The following is a 20,647-nucleotide window of genomic DNA, read 5'->3' on the forward strand; positions in this document are numbered from 1 at the left end:
TAGTGACTGATTTCCCTTCTATTAAACTAAACATGTGTCCGCCGACCCTGATTGAACCCATCAGGAGCTCCGCTGCAGCTCCGACCTTCGCATGAACTCCAGAGAACCTGATAAGACGCTCGCCTCCTCTGGGGTAATTAACTCAGGAGCTCTTTTGATTCATCGGGAGAGAAGAAGCTCCAGCGTTCCCATAACTCACCCTCCTGCTGCTCGCTTTGAGTAAATAACACCTCAGGTCACTGGTGATGTGTTTACATTTGGAAATCCATACTGTTTCACACCCCTGGTACAACCTGTAGCTCGGCCTGACCCAGTTCTTCAGCCGACGTGACGGAATGGGTTCAGACTGCGGAGAATCTGACCTGTTTTGGTGTTTTCTGTTCGTTTCACCCTCACCTGGCTTCCAGAAGGCCCGACCGGGATCATCCAGAGCTGCTCGTGGCTCATTCAGACACTTTTACTGGGAACGTGTGAAGTATTTATCCTCCATCAACAAAAAGAAGCAACAAGAAGCCTTTACATTTAGCTTTTAACTCGCTGAAGTTTGGCACCTGATTAAGGTTTATGAACCTTAGAACTATGTGCTTCTGACTCATTTAGAAGCACTACATACTACATACTACATAATACATACTGCATACTACATACTTCCATACTGCATTCTACATACTCCATACTACATATTTCCATACTTTCATACTGCATACTACATACTACATACTACATAATACATACTGCATACTACATACTTCCATACTGCATTCTACATACTCCATACTACATATTTCCATACTTTCATACTACATACTGCATACTACATACTTCCATACTTTCATACTGCTTACTACATACTGCATACTACATACTACATACTTCCATACTTCCATACTACATACTGCATACTACATACTTCCATACTTCCATTCTACATACTGCATACTGCATACTACATACTGCATACTACATACTTCCATACTTCCATTCTACATACTGCATACTACATACTACATACTTCCATACTGCATACTACATACTCCATACTACAAACTTACATACTACATACTTCCATACTACATACTGCATACTACATACTACATACTTCATACTACATACTTCTATACTGCATACTGCATAATGCATACTACATACTTCCATACTACATACTTCCATACTACATACTCCCATACTGCATACTACATACTCCATACTGCATACTCCCATACTGCATACTACATACTCCCATACTGCATAATACATCCTACATACTGCATATTACATACTACATACTGCATACTACATACTACATACTTCCATACTGCATACTACATCCTACATACTACATACTACATACTTCCATACTGCATACTCCATACTACATACTCCCATACTGCATACTACATACTACATACTTCCATACTGCATACTACATACTCCATACTCCCATACTGCATACTACATACTCCCATACTGCATACTACATACTCCATACTACATACTCCTATACTGCATACTACATACTTCCATACTTTATACTACATACTGCATACTACATACTACATACTTCAATACTGCATACTACATACTCCCATACTACATACTACATCCTACATACTGCATACTGCATACTACATACTTCCATACTGCATACTACATACTCCATACTACATACTCACATACTGCATACTACATACTACATACTACATACTTCCATACTGCATACTACATACTCCATACTACATACTTCCATACTGCATACTACATACTCCATACTACATACTCACATACTGCATACTACATACTACATACTACATACTTCCATACTGCATACTACATACTACATCCTACATACTGCATACTGCATACTACATACTTCCATACTGCATACTGCATACTGCATACTACATACTCCATACTCCATACTCCCATACTGCATACTACATACTGCATACTACATACTACATACTACATACTCCCATACTGCATACTACATACTGCATACTACATACTACATACTACATACTGCATACTACATACTCCCATACTGCATACTACATACTCCATACTACATACTCCCATACTGCATACTACATACTACATACTTCCATACTACATACTCCCATACTGCATACTACATACTTCCATACTGCATACTACATACTACATACTACATACTGCATACTACATACTCCATACTACATACTCCCATACTGCATACTACATACTGCATACTACATCCTACATACTGCATACTACATACTACATACTTCCATACTGCATACCACATACTACATACTGCATACTGCATACTACATACTACATACTGATCGATCAGATAGTATGCAGAGCATTTACCCACAATGCATTTCGCTCCTTCCGAGCCGAAATCAGCCGGCCTGAAGCTGATTTCGCTTAAGCTCTAAACTCTGTAAACTTTAGCAACATTTGAAACATTTTCAGGTGAGAAAGTAGTCGTTTAGATCCCCAACGTGTTGAAAACCTGACAAAATACCGGCTATTTACCATTTTGTTCCCACGAATTCGGCGCTACTAAAGCTAGCCGCAGTGAGCAACGCACTTCCTGTTATTTTCACAAAAATAAAATACCCGTTGCCTTTTATCATAGGGAAAGCCATTACCATACAATTGGTGCTTTTGTTTTGAAAACAGGAAGTGAACCTACCCTCGTTGTAGCTAGCTTGAAACTGCCGTTTTGACAGGAAATGACGATCGGCGACGTCAAGTTACCTTATCTTGGGTAGTTTGAGGATGAGTAGTAACCTCATGATGCATGCAGCTGGACGGGGGGCTTATTCCAGAGCCTGGGGGCAGCTTTGGGAAAAGGCTCGGCCACCCCAGGGTTTGTATTCTGACCTGGGCGCTTCCAGCAGAAACTGATCTGTTGACCTCAGAGCTCTACCAGGACTGTTAAAAGCTCAGATAAATACGACGGGGCGAGGCCGTTAAGAGCTTTAAAAACAAACATTAAAAGTTTAAAATCAGTTCTATAAAGGACAGGAAGCCAATGGAGGGAGTTAAGAACAGGAGTGATGTGCACACGTCTGTTGGTGTTGGTTAAAGACGGGCAGCAGCGTTCTGCACCAGCTGAAGGCGACTGAGAGAAGACTGGGAGACGCCGACATAAAGAGCATTGCAATAGTCTGACCTTGAACTTATTAGGGCATGGATGGCTTTCTCAAGGTCATGACGACTTAAAAACATTTTAACTTTGGCCAGGAGACACAGCTGGAAAAAAACTAGTCCTGACGACATTGTTCATTTGTTTGTCCAACCTCAGGTCAAAGGTCACTCCCAGATTTCTGACGGTTGAACTAAGCTTTGAAGACGAGGTGCCAAAGCCAGCCGTCACAGTGTCCCCAAACACAATGCATTCAGTTCTGTCATAATTTAAATGAAGAAAAGTTTTGGGCCAACCGCTGCTTAATACAATTAAACACAGAACATGGTGCACTGTTACTATTTGGCTTCAATGGTAGATAAATGTTTATATCGTCTGCATAACAGTGGAAAGAAAGGTTGTGCCTGGCTATAACTGACCCAAGTGGCAGCAGGTACAATGAGAAGAGGATAGGGCCAAGAATAGATCCTTGTGGGACTCCACAGGAGTGAGGAGCACTGGAAGAGGACAGGTCACCAACCATAACGGAGAAGGTTCTACTGGACAAGTAAGACATTGATGGGCTAATATTTGTGCTCTAATGTTTGTTAGAGTGTCAGAACAAACAAGGGAACGTCAATCATTTTAATAAGAAACGGGAAAATAAAAACAAGAAAACAGTTTTCACACCGAGTCGTACGCATCGAGTCTTCGAAACGGGCAGAAATCGCCTCAGTTGACCCGCGCGGCCTCTAAATGCAGATTAAACTTTTAATGTTGAATTTTTTTTTTTTTTGTGATTAACATTTTTTTATTTTCATTATTTCAACAATACAATAACAACAGTAACCCCCCCCCCCAGCAAACAAACCCCTCCCAAGCCACCTCCATCCATGCTGATCCCTTTTTGGTTACCAACATCTACTGCTGTGCTCCTTCATGTAGCCACACTATTTGCATCGATGTAGACAAAATAACTAAAAAATAACTTTGTTGATAACAAAAAATAACAAAATTATACACATAAAAATAGCTCCAAACAAGGTCGATACATCAAATTAGTAAAATAAGTCAAATAATATGTCAATATATAGTAAAATAATACGTCAGAGAAATAATTAGTTATCCCATTTAGGCCTAAAACGCCTGGAAAAGAATGCCTGTAAAACCTATGGGCGATTTCAGAAAGACCCCCTAAAACCTGAAGTTTTTCTGGAAATTCAGAAATTGTGTCAACGCCTACTAAATGATTCATTTCTCAGCCTCTGTAGCAGATAGAAACAAAATCCAAAAAGTATTTGAGAGCTTACACCTGTGGCTTTCTTTGGAAATTGAGTTTATTTACATACACCTTCACGAAAATAGAAAATGTAAAAAGTAAAGTGCAGGAACAGAACTATTTTCAATTAGAAAACAGTAATAAAATTTAATTTTATATTTAAATGATTTATTTATCTATTTATTTTATCGCCAGTAATCTCTTCGTACTGGCAGCACAAGGAGTCCATACACATTCCAATAAACGTTTTCATCTCCGGCACAGTTACGTGTGACCACCTTGCCATCTTTGCTCGAGCTGGAGTCTGAAGTACCTGCTCACTGTATCTATTCGTCTCGGAAACGAGATGCGCCCAAAGCTCCTCAGTAAAAATATGATTAAATGCCTGCAACGGTGTGGCATCTGCAGGTAAATCCACTTTCACCGCTGGTGTGCGGTTGAAATCTCTGTCGATTACGGTGGTAATTGTCAGTCTTCCACTCAAATGTATCATATGTATCCTCAAACATATGTGCTCGCCATAAATCTCCATCAATTGGGTCAGCACGTTCTTCAGCATCATCAAAGCCAAGAAACTCCTCACAATCGCTACCGTCTGAAATGTCTTCCCACTGAAAGTCCTCCATGCTTGTTCGATGTAACTTACTTAACTTCAAAACAATGACACGAGGAACATGACGACACTCTCACGTGTCTATTATAATGCATTTAACTGGCGCAGAGGTCAATAATTGGTGCAAAACAACCTTATACAGGAAAAAAGACGTGTACGCTTTCCCGGCCTTAAAGGTAGAATAACGCAACAGCGCCCCCGGCTTTAAAGGTTAAAACTGTTATGTATTTATCCACCACTGCTTAAAACTTGCATCTCTCCACTATATGACCCCTTCCAGGAGCCCTTTAAAAAGTTAAAGTATTTGCCCCACTTTGTCGTTTATATGATGTTTTTTCCAATGCTGCAACTCGTGCCAGCTCCACAGCCCACTCATGAAGAGAGGGCACCCCCCCTCCGTCTTCCATCCCCTGATAAGTACACATCTGCCAATCATGATACTGGTTTGGATATAACTTTTTTTTTTTTTAAACATATTTATTGGTTTTTCATGTTTAATATAACAACATCCAACAATTTAAACATCCAAAACAAATGGCAGAAAAGAAAATAATAATTAAATGATTAAAAAAGATACAATAAACCGCCGTAATTAGTCAGCAAATTAATGTGCAACGAATATGAAATAATACAAATAAATAAGTAAATAAACACATATAAATAAAAATATTAATAATCCATCCATCATCTTCCGCTGGTCCGGGGATCGGGTCGCGGGGGCAGCAGCTTGAGCAAAGAGACCCAGACGTCCCTGTCCCCGGCCACTTCCTCCAGCTCTTCTGGGGGGACCCCGAGGCGTTCCCAGGCCAGCCGAGAGACATAGTCTCTCCAACGTGTCCTGGGTCTTCCCCGGGGTCTCCTCCCAGTGGGACGGGCCCGGAACACCTCACCGGGGAGGCGTCCAGGAGGCATCCTAACCAGATGCCCGAGCCACCTCATCTGACTCCTCTCGATGCGGAGGAGCAGCGGTTCTACTCTGAGCCCCTCCCGGATGACCGAGCTTCTCACCCTATCTCTAAGGGAGAGCCCAGACACCCTGCGGAGGAAACTCATTTCGGCCGCTCGTATTCGCGATCTCGTTCTTTCGGTCACTACCCACAGCTCGTGACCATAGGTGAGGGTAGGAACATAGATTGACCGGTAAATCGAGAGCTTCGCCTTCTGGCTCAGCTCCTTCTTCACCACGACGGGCCGGTGCAGAGCCCGCATCACTGCAGACGCCGCACCAATCCGTCTGTCAATCTCCTGCTCCATTCGTCCCTCACTCGTGAACAAGACCCCGAGATACTTGAACTCCTCCACTTGGGGAAGGATTATTAATTATTAGGAATATTAATAATAATAAATTTAAAATGTATATATATTCAAAATGTAGGTTACAGCTTGCACTCCCAACAACCAATTAAATAATTTTCATTATCTCATTCTCCCTCCCTCAACAGTTCCAGAAATATCCTCCAAATATCATAAAATTCAGAAGCTCTCTTTCCACATCCTCATTTCCATAAACAGTGATATAATGTACCCTGGTGATTGTTGCACTTATAACATAGATCAAGTATATTAGTATAAAATTTATTTAATTGTACAGGAGAAATATGTGTTCACATTATCCAATTAGATTGTATCATTCTCAATCGAGTGTTGATGGTTTGAGTGTGTATTTTTAAACATATTTCACTCCATTCATTGAGTGTAACATCTTCTTGTCGGTCTTTTATCCATTGCTGTCTCTTACTATCAGCGGATATAACTTCTGATACGTTTATCCTGTCCTGTCAGAACTGAATGATCACCCAGAATAAATAATCTAGGGCCAAATGGCATTTTTATCTCTGCAATCTCACACAAATACTCATAAATATTAGACCAAAATTGTTGGACTTTTATCACATGACCATAAAACATGAACTAAACTACCTTCCTCGGATGTTAATGGTGAATATTTAAACTCTAAAAAAGCTGCAGCTGCTCGGTGATTTCCGTGTCGGGGTGGATATTTAGTCCTTGCACCAGGTTCTGGTTCCAAATGTCTCCAAATACTCAGGGTTCCCCTTATTTTCTCTTTAATTTAAAGGCGCTCACAGCCGTGCTGAAGGGTTTGGGTTCGTCACTGAATCCGTGATGTTCAGACAAACCTCCAGATGCAAAGCTAGCTTCAGTAAATCCACTCGTGTGCCTTTAAACCACAGCAGAGGACGATATTTAAAACCTTTAATTTGATCCTTTGATGAGGAATATTTACAACAAGCTGCATAACTGTGCTGAAACGTCACCAGCAGTGTTTTATTGTTTTGTTTTGATCTGACATTTTAGTTGATTTGACAGAGATGCACCTTTAAATGCCTTTTGAAACAGCCGGATTCCTGCTTTAATTAATCATAAAAATGTGGTTTGGGCTCCAGTTGCAGACCAAAACAAATCTGAATCTGAAGGTTTTCCTCCCTGAGAATAACATCGTGGTGACTCATCCGACTGAGAGCGGAATGTAAACTTTTCGCTCTTGTTGTTGATGAACATGTAAATATTCCCGTCTAATTGAGCCTCGTTGAACCCTGGAGGCCGGCGTGACCCCTCGCCGACCCCGACTCTGTCCCCAGCGAGGCGGGAAAGTGAAGCGAAGGCGAGCTGGCGGCGAGTCCGCTGTCCGGTTCACGCAGGGGTGAACCAAGGGCTGCGTCCTGTTCTCAGCGTGAGCGGCGAGATGTCAGGAGGTGAAGGATGGCGTCGAAAGACGGGGAGAGAGGCGGAAACGTCTCCGTCCTTTCTGAATGTTTAAGGTCGGCGAGCTGCGAGGGTCCGTGAAGGGAGGCCTGAGTGGTTCAGTCGGGGAAAAACTGAAATGCATGAAGCCATTAGAGAGAAGAAGAATGTTGATTAAAAACAGAGAAATACAGACTGATAAGATGCAGGTTTTTTTAATTATCTGGAAAAAACGAAAACATCTTAATGATACTAAGTTTGTGAACCTTAGAAACTATGTGTTTCTGACTCATTTGACTTTTTTCATGCACATTTCCTGATATGAAGCTGAGATCAGAGTCCTGCACAGGTTACCCAAACTTACCTGTTACCTACGAGTCAAATCTGGACCCGACCCAAGTTGTTGATGCATAACCCGCAACCCGACTCGTTACCCGACAACCTTTGTGGCTAACTGCCTTATGACCTCCTTGTCTTCCCGTTTTGGCGGTTTGAGCGCTGCCATCTTGAGAAAATATGTGTCAGTTGTCAATATTAGCATATGTTAGACGCTACCAAGTTGGCGGCTAACGGCTAACAGTTAGCTAGCGGCTAACAGTTAGCTAGCGGCTAAACGGCTAACAGTTAGCCGTTAGCTAGCGGCTAACATTTGCTAATACTTGTTGACGCTTCTTACGAGCCACTAACAGTATTATTCTCATTGTCTTCGATTCTAAAAATGTCAAAGTTTTCACATTTTGAAGAAGTATTATCCCAAATATCCCGTTTTGCTATAGCCATTGACTATATTTTGATGTTGTTGCTAGCAGACATAGCTGTACAATTGGTAGCCTACTTTTCTTCTTTGGAAGGAAGCCCCACAGTAAAGGTAACCCCGGCACCTTATAGGTTTTAGTTATTTAAATATCCTAAAGTCCAGGAACCAGTTGGGTTTCCGGCTGTAGCTAAGAAACCACGGTTCACCACCACACCGCTTTTCTTCGTGGTCGCTTGACATTTTTGCTTTTGATGGCGTCTTTGTGGCCTCTTTACCATGACAACAAGTTCATGTGTATGGCTGTGCATGTGCAGGGTTCACACTGAGTTTTTATGACACCGGTGTTCCATCCATCAACTGTAGGCGGAGCTAAAGAGCAAAACAAAAACATTTTGTTCAATAGAAGCCCGTTTTTAGCCAGAAGTTTTTTATCAAATTTAACAAAATAAATGTCAAAGGAATTAAAATATCGTGAAAATTAGTGTATCCCAGGTTTTATTAATGGAAAAATGTGATTCTAAAAACAAAAACCTGACCCTCTGAAGGTTTGTGTTTGTTTAGATTCTCTTCTTATGGATCAACAGAGTTAATAAAGTGTGTTTGTGTGATTATTTTTTTTTTTTCAGGTGTAGAAGGTGGTGCTGTCAGAGTCACCGGGGCGAAAGGCCTCCCTCCGTCACATGATTACAAGGTAAAGCAGCATCTGGGCTGGTAGAAAACTTGTTAGAAACTGCATACTACATACTACATACTACATACTGATCGATCAGACAGTAAGCAGAGCGTTTACCCACAATGCATTTCGCTCCTGCCCGAGCCGAAATCAGCCGGCCTGAAGCTGATTTCCCTTAAGCTCTAAACTCTGTAAACTTTAGCAACATTTGAAACATTTTCAGGTGAGAAAGTAGTCGTTTAGATCCCCAACGTGTTGAAAACCTGACAAAATACCGGCTATTTACAATTTTGTTCCCACGAATTAGGCGCTGCTAAAGCTAGCCGCAGTGAGCAACGCACTTCCGGTTATTTTCACAAAATAAAATACCCGTTGCCTTTTATCATAGGGAAAGCCATTACCATACAATTGGTGCTTTTGTTTTGAAAACAGGAAGTGAACCTACCCTCGTTGTAGCTAGCTTGAAACTGCCGTTTTGACAGGAAACGACGATCAGCGACGTCACGTTACGTTGCATCTTGGGTAGTTTGAGTATGAGTAGTAACCTCATGATGCATACCCAACATTTCGGCCAATCTAGTATGCATCTGGGAACTTCTCGCTTACTCAAACTCGCATACTAACTCTAAAAGTTAGTATACTAACTCAAAAAGTTAGTATGCGAGAAGAAGTATGCGGTTTCAAACACAGCCTTAGTGTCATGTCTTCATAAATCTGAGTAACTCCTTCTGATTATCGTGCTAACTTCGTCGCCTTCCTCCAAACAGGTGTGCGCCACCTACATGGACGGGTTTCGAGCCACAGCGGTGTGTCCCGTCGGAGGGCCGAGAGCAGCGGAGAAGGCCAGACGGACCGCGGACAGCATCATCAAACGGTGCGTACAGGAAGGAGGTTTCGGAGGTCACGGCGACGCATTTTCTCACGGCGAGTGTTCCAACCCGAGCCTCTCTGTTTGTGTGCAGGACTAAACGCTTGTTTAAGCAGCTCGGGTTGGAGGATTTCAACTCGGTCAACGTCCAGGTCCTCGGAGCCGAGGACACTTACGGCGCCAACGCTCACAACAAGGTAAAAGGAGTTGAGTGTTGTTCGAATCTTGGGATCCGTCCCGCTCTGAAGCCCAAAAACGGGTCTAAGCCTGTTTCACGCCTCTGAATTCCCCCTTTTTCACCCTTTTCTTCCTCATCAGACACGGCCCTGCTGCCCTACATTTCCTCTTAAAGTCTCCTCTAACAGAAGCAGGAGCAGAGTTCAGCCTGTTTTTCCCACCACCTTCTCCTTTCACTCGCCTTTTACATTCGTGTCCAAGGCTGGTGATGTTCGCTGTTCTTTCTGTTTTTTTTAGGGCTCCAGGGAGGCAGTGATCTGGATGGCCGTCCACCACAAACAGAAGAAAGCTCTGGAGCTTTTCGCCAGAGAAATAGCTCCTGCTGGGACCGGCATGGGTACGACAAACGGCTTTAAACCCTCCTGACCCCCCCCGTCCCTGCATAACACTGCCTTTATGGCGACCCGTGCAGCCATTTAAACTCCTCAAACTGTCATTAAAAGTATGTTTTTAGGAATTTTAGCTGTCTCATAAGGTTTTAATTCAGTTTTCCTAAGAAAACTGGACATTATTTGACTAAAATGAACTCCTTAATGCTGTACCACTGATTAGGGCGTCCCTGGGCAGGTCAGTGGGGGTAGTTCCTGGCTCCTGCAGGATACACTAAATATAACTAAAAAATAGGGCTGGGCAACGATTAAAATGTTTAATCTAATTAATCACATGATTTCCCTGATTAATCACGATTAATCGCATTTGTACGCAAAATCCAAAAATGAATTCAAAAGTAGTGTATAGCTTTTAGCATTTAGCTTTATTTTAAATGTGCTGCCATATAAATGAAAGTGCCATAACATTTGTTGTGCAAACACACTTTTAACATCAGCATCTTTCTGTAGTTTTTATGTAGAAGCCTCGCTCCACTGTCTGTTTCCTTGAATGACTTGCTGCTATCAGTTGTGTGTTTTGCCTTTAAGTGATATTTTAGACTGGAACTACTACGCTGAGAAGACAATTCAACTTGGCAGTGTTTACAGATGACTTTGGTTCTGTCGACTCCGCCGTCTGGAAGAACTTTAACATGAAAATGGCCGAGTAAAAGTTCCGTACCCTTCTCCATGTTTGGTGGATCCGCCGATTACTTTCTTTTCCTGTTCCACAGCAGACAGCAACAGACTTTTACAAAATAAAAGCCTGTGAGCTACAGACTTTTACAAAATAAAATAAATAATAAAACAGGGGTGGTTTGTGGCGTAGTGGGTTGAGCAGGCGCCCCATGTACAGAGGCTATAGTCCTCGCTGCAGCGGGCCCCGGTTCGAGTCCCTTATCGACGGCCCTGTGCTGCATGTTGTTCCCCCCTCTCTCTGCCCCCTGCTTCCTGTCTCTTTGAACTTTCCTATCCATTAAAGGCACAAAAGCACCCCTCCCCCCATACATATATATATATATATATATATATATATATTTAAATAAAAACAAAATATTATATTTTATTATATTATAAAATATTATAAAATATTTATCGGCGTATAACGAGTTAACTCGCCCAGTCCTACTAAAAAAACAAAGATGCATATCACTTAAAATGTGGATTTACAAGCATTTGTTTTAAAATAGCATGTCCAGCTGGAGCAAACGCTTCAGAAATGCAGTCGTTTTCCCAAAAATGGCACCTAAATGTAAGAGTGAGTGAGAGTGTGAAAACGTCCGTCTGAAATATGCGGGTCCAACAGTTTAATGTAAAAGATTCATTAACTGGGGAAGAAACAGACACAAAGCTGAACTCTGGGCTCTAAGTGGTTTATTGAACTGGATTCCTCCCTGAAGGGGAAGTCTCCCTCCGCTGGCTGCAGATAAGCAGGGTTGTGACCTCCTGAACTGCGTTTGGGTTTACTTTCTGGTGACGGGTTCAACTCGCCGTGAACTCTGTGTGACTCCCGCTGACTTTATTTAGCCGCTGCTAAACCCTAATCCCTGATGGGAGACATTTTTGTCCACTTGGGGTGTCCTTTCTCCTCTAATCTCACACTGGAAATAGTGATACTCATCATATTTGATCCAGTTGTGCATTTTTTACTATTTTTTCGAATTTCAAACACACATCATATACAACACAATTTTTCATTGTGTAGAAAAAAAACTCCTTAATTTCTTAAAAGGGATATTTTTGTCCACTTTTACGACCTGAAAACATCATACCTGTTTATTAATATTTTTTCCACTTCAGTTCTGATCATAACTACCAAGTTTTCAATTATTTAAAAAAATTACCCCTTTAGATGCCAATTTGAACTTTTTAGCCCAAATTTTAAGCCTTTAGGTGCCAGTATTTTCAAAATGTGGAATTATTGAGTAGGGATAATTATGGTCTGGGATATGTCACTGATTAGCAACAACATTGATTTTTTAGGGATTTTTTAAAATTTTTTTTTGTTATGCCTGATTTTAAGAAAAATAAAAAATTCTTAATTTCTAAAAAGGGACATTTTTTTTTGTCCCCTTCTAAAATTATCCCCAAAATACCATGTTAATATGGTATTTTTAAGAGAAGAATATTCTTTTTTTTTTTTTATTTATAGAAATTGGCGTTTACATCATATAAACCAGTATTTAAAGGGTTGAATTTTTAAAAATAATTGAAAACTTGGTAGTTATGATCAGAACTGAAGTGGAATAAAAGATCAATGAAAAAAAAAAAAAAGTGGAAAAAATATTAACATACGATGTTTTTAAGTTGTTTTAAAAGGGGACAAAAATGTCCTCTATCAGAAATTAAGTTGTTTTAAATCGGGAATGAGGGTTAAAGAGTGTGAAAACTCACTTTTTCTCTAACTTTCAGCTCCTGGACTCACCGGCATCGTGGGTGGACGACCCAAAGTGTGAGTTATGATGAAAACATTCCCGACGGGGGCGTCTCTCACATAAATCACTGCCTTCACAATATTTTCACGTCTTGTCCACTTTCTCGTGATTTATAGGTCTCCTGTCCTGAAGCCGTTTTTCTTTTTATATCCCAAATCTCAGCTGAAGGTGAGTTTGGTTTGAGCAGGAGTCAGTTCTCTCCAGATAATGTTTGCATTTATCCATAAAAACTGACTTCATTCAAAGATAAATCTAAATCTGTCTCTGAGAAATGATTTTATGTGGAGTTAGAGGCTTTAAAAAAAGAGCTAACGGCAGTAATGTGACGGCAGGTGGACATTCACGTCGGTGGAGAGCTGGTGGAGTCGCTTTTAGAGGTGGAACCAGCCACACCTGAGCAGGAGGAAGCCCCTCCCACCCCATTCGAGGACACAACTGACACAGGTGAGTTAATGCGCAGTGATTTTATTCGTGTCTAAGTCTTTGTTTTTGACAGTTTCACCACTCGGATCATACGTGGAGCTGAAAACAGCAGCGAACAGAGAGTAAAGCTGATGTGGAGCAGCAGGGGCGTCTGTAGGACTTAAAGGGAGGGGGGCTTAGCCCTCAGGGGGGGACTGAAAAAGGGTTGCCCCTGTCAGCTGATAACGAGTTAAAAGCAACAGACATTCTCCTCCGTTTCTTTTGTGTTGAAAAACATTGTTAAAAAGCTCTTTTAAACACACGAGATGACAGAAATGTGTGATTAGAGCAGCCACATAACTCATCCTCTTCCTGTTAGATGAGTTTTAGGTCTGTCCAGCTGTCTGTTTTAATTTAAAATCACCATGAAGTCACAGTTTGGTTTGGACGGTGGGAGAAAGTCACGGTGGCTCAGGGAGAACATGTAAACTCCTCATAGAGAGACCAGAGGCCGTAGAATAGACCGGAGGCCGTAGAATAGACCGGAGGCCGTAGAATAGACCGGAGGCCTTAGAATAGACCGGAGGCCTTAGAATAGACCGGAGGCCTTAGAATAGACCGGAGGCCGTAGAATAGACCGGAGGCCGTAGACCGGAGGCCGTAGAATAGACCGGAGGCCGTAGACCGGAGGCCGTAGAATAGACCGGAGGCCGTAGAATAGACCGGAGGCCGTTTACCGGAGGCCGTAGAATAGACCGGAGGCCGTAGAATAGACCGGAGGCCGTAGAATAGACCGGAGGCCGTAGAATAGACCGGAGGCCGTAGAATAGACCGGAGGCCGTAGACCGGAGGCCGTAGAATAGACCGGAGGCCGTTTACCAGAGGCCGTAGAATAGACCGGAGGCCGTAGACCGGAGGCCGTAGACCGGAGGCCGTAGAATAGACCGGAGGCCATAGACCGGAGGCCGTAGAATAGACCGGAGGCCGTAGACCGGAGGCCGTAGAATAGACCGGAGGCCGTAGACCGGAGGCCATAGAATAGACCGGAGGCCGTAGACCGGAGGCCGTAGACCGGAGGCCGTAGACCGGAGGCCGTAGAATAGACCGGAGACCGGAGGCCTTAGAATAGACCGGAGGCCGTAGAATAGACCGGAGGCCGTAGACCGGAGGCCGTAGAATAGACCGGAGGCCATAGACCGGAGGCCGTAGAATAGACCGGAGACCGGAGGCCGTAGACCGGAGGCCGTAGACCGGAGGCCGTAGAATAGACCGGAGGCCGTAGAATAGACCGGAGGCCGTAGACCGGAGGCCGTAGAATAGACCGGAGGCCATAGACCGGAGGCCGTAGAATAGACCGGAGGCCGTAGACCGGAGGCCGTAGACCGGAGGCCATAGAATAGACCGGAGGCCATAGAATAGACCGGAGGCCGTAGACCGGAGGCCGTAGACCGGAGGCCGTAGAATAGACCGGAGGCCGTAGACCGGAGGCCGTAGAATAGACCGGAGGCCATAGAATAGACCGGAGGCCATAGAATAGACCGGAGGCCATAGAATAGACCGGAGGCCGTAGACCGGAGGCCGTAGACCGGAGGCCGTAGACCGGAGGCCGTAGACCGGAGGCCGTAGACCGGAGGCCGTAGAATAGACCGGAGGCCGTAGACCGGAGGCCGTAGACCGGAGGCCGTAGAATAGACCGGAGGCCGTAGAATAGACCGGAGGCCGTAGACCGGAGGCCGTAGACCAGACCGGAGGCCGTAGACCGGAGGCCGTAGACCGGAGGCCGTAGACCGGAGGCCGTAGAATAGACCGGAGGCCGTAGAATAGACCGGAGGCCGTAGAATAGACCAGAGGCCGTAGAATAGACCAGAGGCCGTAGACCGGAGGCCGTAGAATAGACCGGAGGCCGTAGAATAGACCGGAGGCCGTAGAATAGACCGGAGGCCGTAGACCGGAGGCCGTAGACCGGAGGCCGTAGACCGGAGGCCGTAGACCGTAGACCGGAGGCCGTAGACCGGAGGCCGTAGACCGGAGGCCGTAGAATAGACCGGAGGCCGTAGAATAGACCAGAGGCCGTAGAATAGACCAGAGGCCGTAGAATAGACCAGAGGCCGTAGAATAGACCAGAGGCCGTAGAATAGACCGGAGGCCGTAGAATAGACCGGAGGCCGTAGAATAGACCGGAGGCCGTAGACCGGAGGCCGTAGAATAGACCGGAGGCCGTAGAATAGACCGGAGGCCGTAGACCGGAGGCCGTAGACCGGAGGCCGTAGAATAGACCGGAGGCCGTAGACCGTAGACCGGAGGCCGTAGACCGGAGGCCGTAGACCGGAGGCCGTAGAATAGACCGGAGGCCGTAGAATAGACCGGAGGCCGTAGAATAGACCAGAGGCCGTAGAATAGACCAGAGGCCGTAGACCGGAGGCCGTAGACCGGAGGCCGTAGACCGGAGGCCGTAGAATAGACCGGAGACCGGAGGCCTTAGAATAGACCGGAGGCCGTAGAATAGACCGGAGGCCATAGACCGGAGGCCGTAGAATAGACCGGAGACCGGAGGCCGTAGACCGGAGGCCGTAGACCGGAGGCCGTAGAATAGACCGGAGGCCGTAGAATAGACCGGAGGCCGTAGACCGGAGGCCGTAGAATAGACCGGAGGCCATAGACCGGAGGCCGTAGAATAGACCGGAGGCCGTAGACCGGAGGCCGTAGACCGGAGGCCGTAGACCGGAGGCCGTAGACCGGAGGCCGTAGACCGGAGGCCATAGAATAGACCGGAGGCCATAGAATAGACCGGAGGCCATAGACCGGAGGCCGTAGACCGGAGGCCGTAGAATAGACCGGAGGCCGTAGACCGGAGGCCGTAGAATAGACCGGAGGCCATAGAATAGACCGGAGGCCATAGAATAGACCGGAGGCCGTAGACCGGAGGCCGTAGACCGGAGGCCGTAGACCGGAGGCCGTAGAATAGACCGGAGACCGGAGGCCGTAGACCGGAGGCCGTAGACCGGAGGCCGTAGAATAGACCGGAGGCCGTAGACCGGAGGCCGTAGAATAGACCGGAGGCCGTAGACCGGAGGCCGTAGAATAGACCGGAGGCCGTAGAATAGACCGGAGGCCGTAGACCGGAGGCCGTAGACCAGACCGGAGGCCGTAGACCGGAGGCCGTAGACCGGAGGCCGTAGAATAGACCGGAGGCCGTAGAATAGACCGGAGGCCGTAGAATAGACCAGAGGCCGTAGAATAGACCGGAGGCCGTAGAATAGACCGGAGGCCGTAGACCGGAGGCCGTAGAATAGACCGGAGGCCGTAGAATAGACCGGAGGCCGTAGAATAGACCGGAGGCCGTAGACCGGAGGCCGTAGACCGGAGGCCGTAGACCGGAGGCCGTAGACCGTAGACCGGAGGCCGTAGACCGGAGGCCGTAGACCGGAGGCCGTAGAATAGACCGGAGGCCGTAGAATAGACCGGAGGCCGTAGAATAGACCAGAGGCCGTAGAATAGACCAGAGGCCGTAGAATAGACCAGAGGCCGTAGAATAGACCAGAGGCCGTAGAATAGACCGGAGGCCGTAGAATAGACCAGAGGCCGTAGACCGGAGGCCGTAGAATAGACCGGAGGCCGTAGAATAGACCGGAGGCCGTAGACCGGAGACCGGAGGCCGTAGACCGGAGGCCGTAGACCGTAGACCGGAGGCCGTAGACCGGAGGCCGTAGACCGTAGACCGGAGGCCGTAGACCGGAGGCCGTAGACCGGAGGCCGTAGAATAGACCGGAGGCCGTAGAATAGACCGGAGGCCGTAGAATAGACCAGAGGCCGTAGAATAGACCAGAGGCCGTAGAATAGACCAGAGGCCGTAGACCAGAATCCACCAGGAACCCTCGGTGCTAACTGCCACACCAGCCTGTTGCAGGTCTAAAGAATATTAATTACTGTAGATTAGCTCAATAAGAATATTAAGTTTTACTTTCATACAGATCACAGTCGAATAACCCAAAAGAAGTGAAATAAAATAAACATTTTAATTTGTGTTTTCAACGGTTTCTTTATAGCAGGTTGAAAGAACACATGTTGAAGGAGTCCAAAATCTCACTGCATGAAAAATCACTGTTTTTGCCTGCTGTGTCTGGCCTTAATAAGATTAATGGCTCATTTTTCTGGGTCTGCCAAAGGAGAGTGACTCCTTCTCATGCACTATCCAGCGTTAGCTCATTGTTAATCATTCACATTTTGCTCAACACAGGAAAACCAACTCAAATTAAACTTTAAAAACATAAACGGAATGAAAACAATTGACAAATCTTCAGATTGGAGGTCATGAGAACGTCCCAGGCCCTCCAGATACTCAGGATTGTCACTGTGTGTTTTCATGAGAAGTACAAGCTGGGCCACTTTAATCCTCTCACTCAATGTTTAGACACCGGATTTACACAAAGACGCACTCGCACAGCGGCGCCGTGGCAACTGCTTCATTCACAAAAATGCACAAAGACCAGTCTGACGGGGTTAAGGTGCTCCAGTGAAAGAAGAAAAAGCTGGTTTTACTTAAATCCAAGTCATTCATCGACTGTAGCTGTGGTTTATTGACATATTTTTGTACTTTGGATGGACGTTTCAGCTCGGGAAAACACATTTTAGGGCAACTTCAGCTCCTCAGCAGATGGATTTGTATAAATGAATTCAAATAGTCTTTAATAGGATGTTTTTAAACCCAATAAATCTGTTCAGAAACCGTCTGAACATTCTGAAAGATCTCAGACAGTGTTGTGGGTAAACTCGCCTCTTTAACCCTCATACCTGATTTAAAACAACTTAATTTCTGAAAAGGGATATTTTTGTCCCATTTTAAAACGACCTAAAAACATTGTATGTTAATATTTTCTTCCGGATTTTTTTTTCGTAGATCTTTTATTCCACTTAAGTTCTGATCATAACTACCAAGTTTTCAATTATTTAAAAAAAAATAACCCTTTAGATGCCAATTTGAACTTTTTAGCCCAAATTTTAAGCCTTTAGGTGCCAGTATTTTCAAAATATGGAATGCAAAGTGGGATTATTGAGTAGGGATAATTATGGTCTGGGATATGTCAATGATTGGCAACAATTTTGATTTTTAGGGATTTTTAATTTTTTTGTTATGCCTCCTTTGGAAAAAAAACAAACAAAAAAAACTCCTTAATTTCTGAAAATGGATATTTTTGTCCCCTTTTAAAACGACCTAAAAACATCATATATCAATATTTATTTCCACTTTTTTTTTCAGAAATCTTTTCTTCCACTTCAGTTCTGATCATAACTACCAAGTTTTCAATTATTTTCAAAAAATTAACCCTTTAAATACCAGTGTATATGAGGTGAACGCCAATTTCTGTTAAAAAACACACACAAAAACTGCTGTGTTTTCAATGTATGCTGTGCAAAGTGAAATATTCTATGGGGGATTATTAGGTCTGGGATATGTCATTGATGAGCTCCAACATCAGTTTTTACAGCTTTTTAGTTTTTCTGCAATGGCAGATTACAGAAACGGCTCCCATAGACATCCATTATAATGAATTGGCATCTAAAGGGTTAATTTTTTTTAAATAATTGAAGTGGACAAAAATGTCCCCTTTCCGAAATGAAGTTGTGTATGAGGGCTAATGAACTTGAATGGGTTCTTGTGTCCTTCATATGAGCTAAAAGGTTCTTTATAGATCCAGATGTTTTATCAGAGCCTTCCACTGTCCTTGAGAGGCTGAAGTGGTTCCATTAAAACAAACGGTGTGTTTGCTTCTGTTTTATCTGGCTGAATTGAGCCTAACGAGCACGTATTTCTGTTCAGACCTGCCCAGCGGACCACACAGCTACAGACTGGAGGAGCTGGCGTACACGAGGAGCGGCGACAAAGGAGACTCGGCAAACATCGGTGAGCTTTGGATTGTTTTCTCAGTCACTGTGGTGCTATATTCATAACTGAAGGGCCTCAATTGTCCTTTAAGGAGGCTCCAGTGGTCCTTCTAAGGCCCCTTTTGAATTTCTAGATGCTTATAAAGTCTTTAACCCATTTACGCCTAAAAGGCTTGGAAAAGAATGCCTGTAAAACCTATGGGCGATTTCAGAAAGACCCCCTAAAACCTGAAGTTTTTCTGGAAATTCAGCAATTGTGTCAACGCCTACCAAATGATTGATTTCTCAGCCTCTGTAGCAGATAGAAACAAAATTCATAAAGTATTTGAGAGCTTACACCTGTGGCTTTCTTTGGAAATTGAGTTTATTTACATACACCTTCACGAAAATAGAAAATGTAAAAAGTAAAGTGCAGGAACAGCACTATTTTCAATTAAAAAAAACAGTAATAAAATAAAATAACGGTGTGGCATCTGCAGGTAAATCCACTTTCACCCCTGGTGTGCGGTTGAAATCTCTCCGTCGATTACGGTGGTAATTGTCAGTCTTACACTCACATTCAAACCCTTCAAAATCATCCTCGTTATCGTCATCTTCAAACATATGTGCTCGCCATAAATCTCCATCAATTGGGTTCATCAGCATCATCAAAGCCAAGAAACTCCTCACAATCGCTCCCGTCTGAAATGTCTTTCCACTGAAAGTCCTCCATACTTGTTCGATGTAACTTACTTAACTTCAAAACAATGACACGAGGAACATGACGACACTCTCACGTGTCTATTATAATGCATTTAACTGGCGCAGAGGTCAATAATTGGTGCAAAACAACCTTATACAGGAAAAAAGACGTGTACGCTTTCCCGGCCTTAAAGGTAGAATAACGCAACAGCGCCCCCGGCTTTAAAGGTAGAAATGCGGCAACGCTTTCCCGGCCTCAATGGGTTAATGAAGTTGAGATGGTTCTTGACTAAATGAAAGGCATTATGTGGGGGTGCTCAATTGGTCTTAAAGGAAGTTTCGGGGTTCCCTCAGGGGGGGCAATGGTTGTTGAGGAGATTCTAGGGAGTCATAGGTTCTTATAAGAAGTTTCCAAAGTCAGGAAGGTCGTTCAGAAAGTTCTAGACATGAAACATGGTGCCGAAATGGTAGCTGGGGCAGTTCAAGAGGTCCTTATTGGGTGTTCTGATTCCCAATGCAAAGACATTTAAACTGCTTAAAAACGGCACAGCTTCATAACGGAGCTCAATTTAACTAAAAGCAGCCTGGGAACGTCTTTGTTTAAGGACCTTATTTTCCAGGGACTTCCTGAAG

The 20,647-nt window shown here is 44.3% G+C and overlaps 1 protein-coding gene across 1 annotated transcript in view; it reads left to right on the forward strand.

Annotated features, from left to right (window-relative positions):
• LOC142368835 (uncharacterized) overlaps positions 1-20,647 on the forward strand; it is a 45,681-nt gene that overhangs the window by 9,728 nt on the left and 15,306 nt on the right. Inside the window, exons 10-17 of the mRNA XM_075451033.1 lie at positions 9,094-9,158; positions 9,908-10,014; positions 10,103-10,205; positions 10,483-10,582; positions 13,026-13,065; positions 13,165-13,216; positions 13,381-13,492; positions 19,269-19,352. Coding sequence (XP_075307148.1) covers positions 9,094-9,158; positions 9,908-10,014; positions 10,103-10,205; positions 10,483-10,582; positions 13,026-13,065; positions 13,165-13,216; positions 13,381-13,492; positions 19,269-19,352 — 663 coding nt within the window. The remainder of the gene's footprint in view (positions 1-9,093; positions 9,159-9,907; positions 10,015-10,102; positions 10,206-10,482; positions 10,583-13,025; positions 13,066-13,164; positions 13,217-13,380; positions 13,493-19,268; positions 19,353-20,647) is intronic.

The sequence above is a fragment of the Odontesthes bonariensis genome, chromosome 19 (genome assembly GCF_027942865.1).
Source record: "Odontesthes bonariensis isolate fOdoBon6 chromosome 19, fOdoBon6.hap1, whole genome shotgun sequence".
Taxonomy (NCBI): Eukaryota; Metazoa; Chordata; class Actinopteri; order Atheriniformes; family Atherinopsidae; genus Odontesthes; species Odontesthes bonariensis.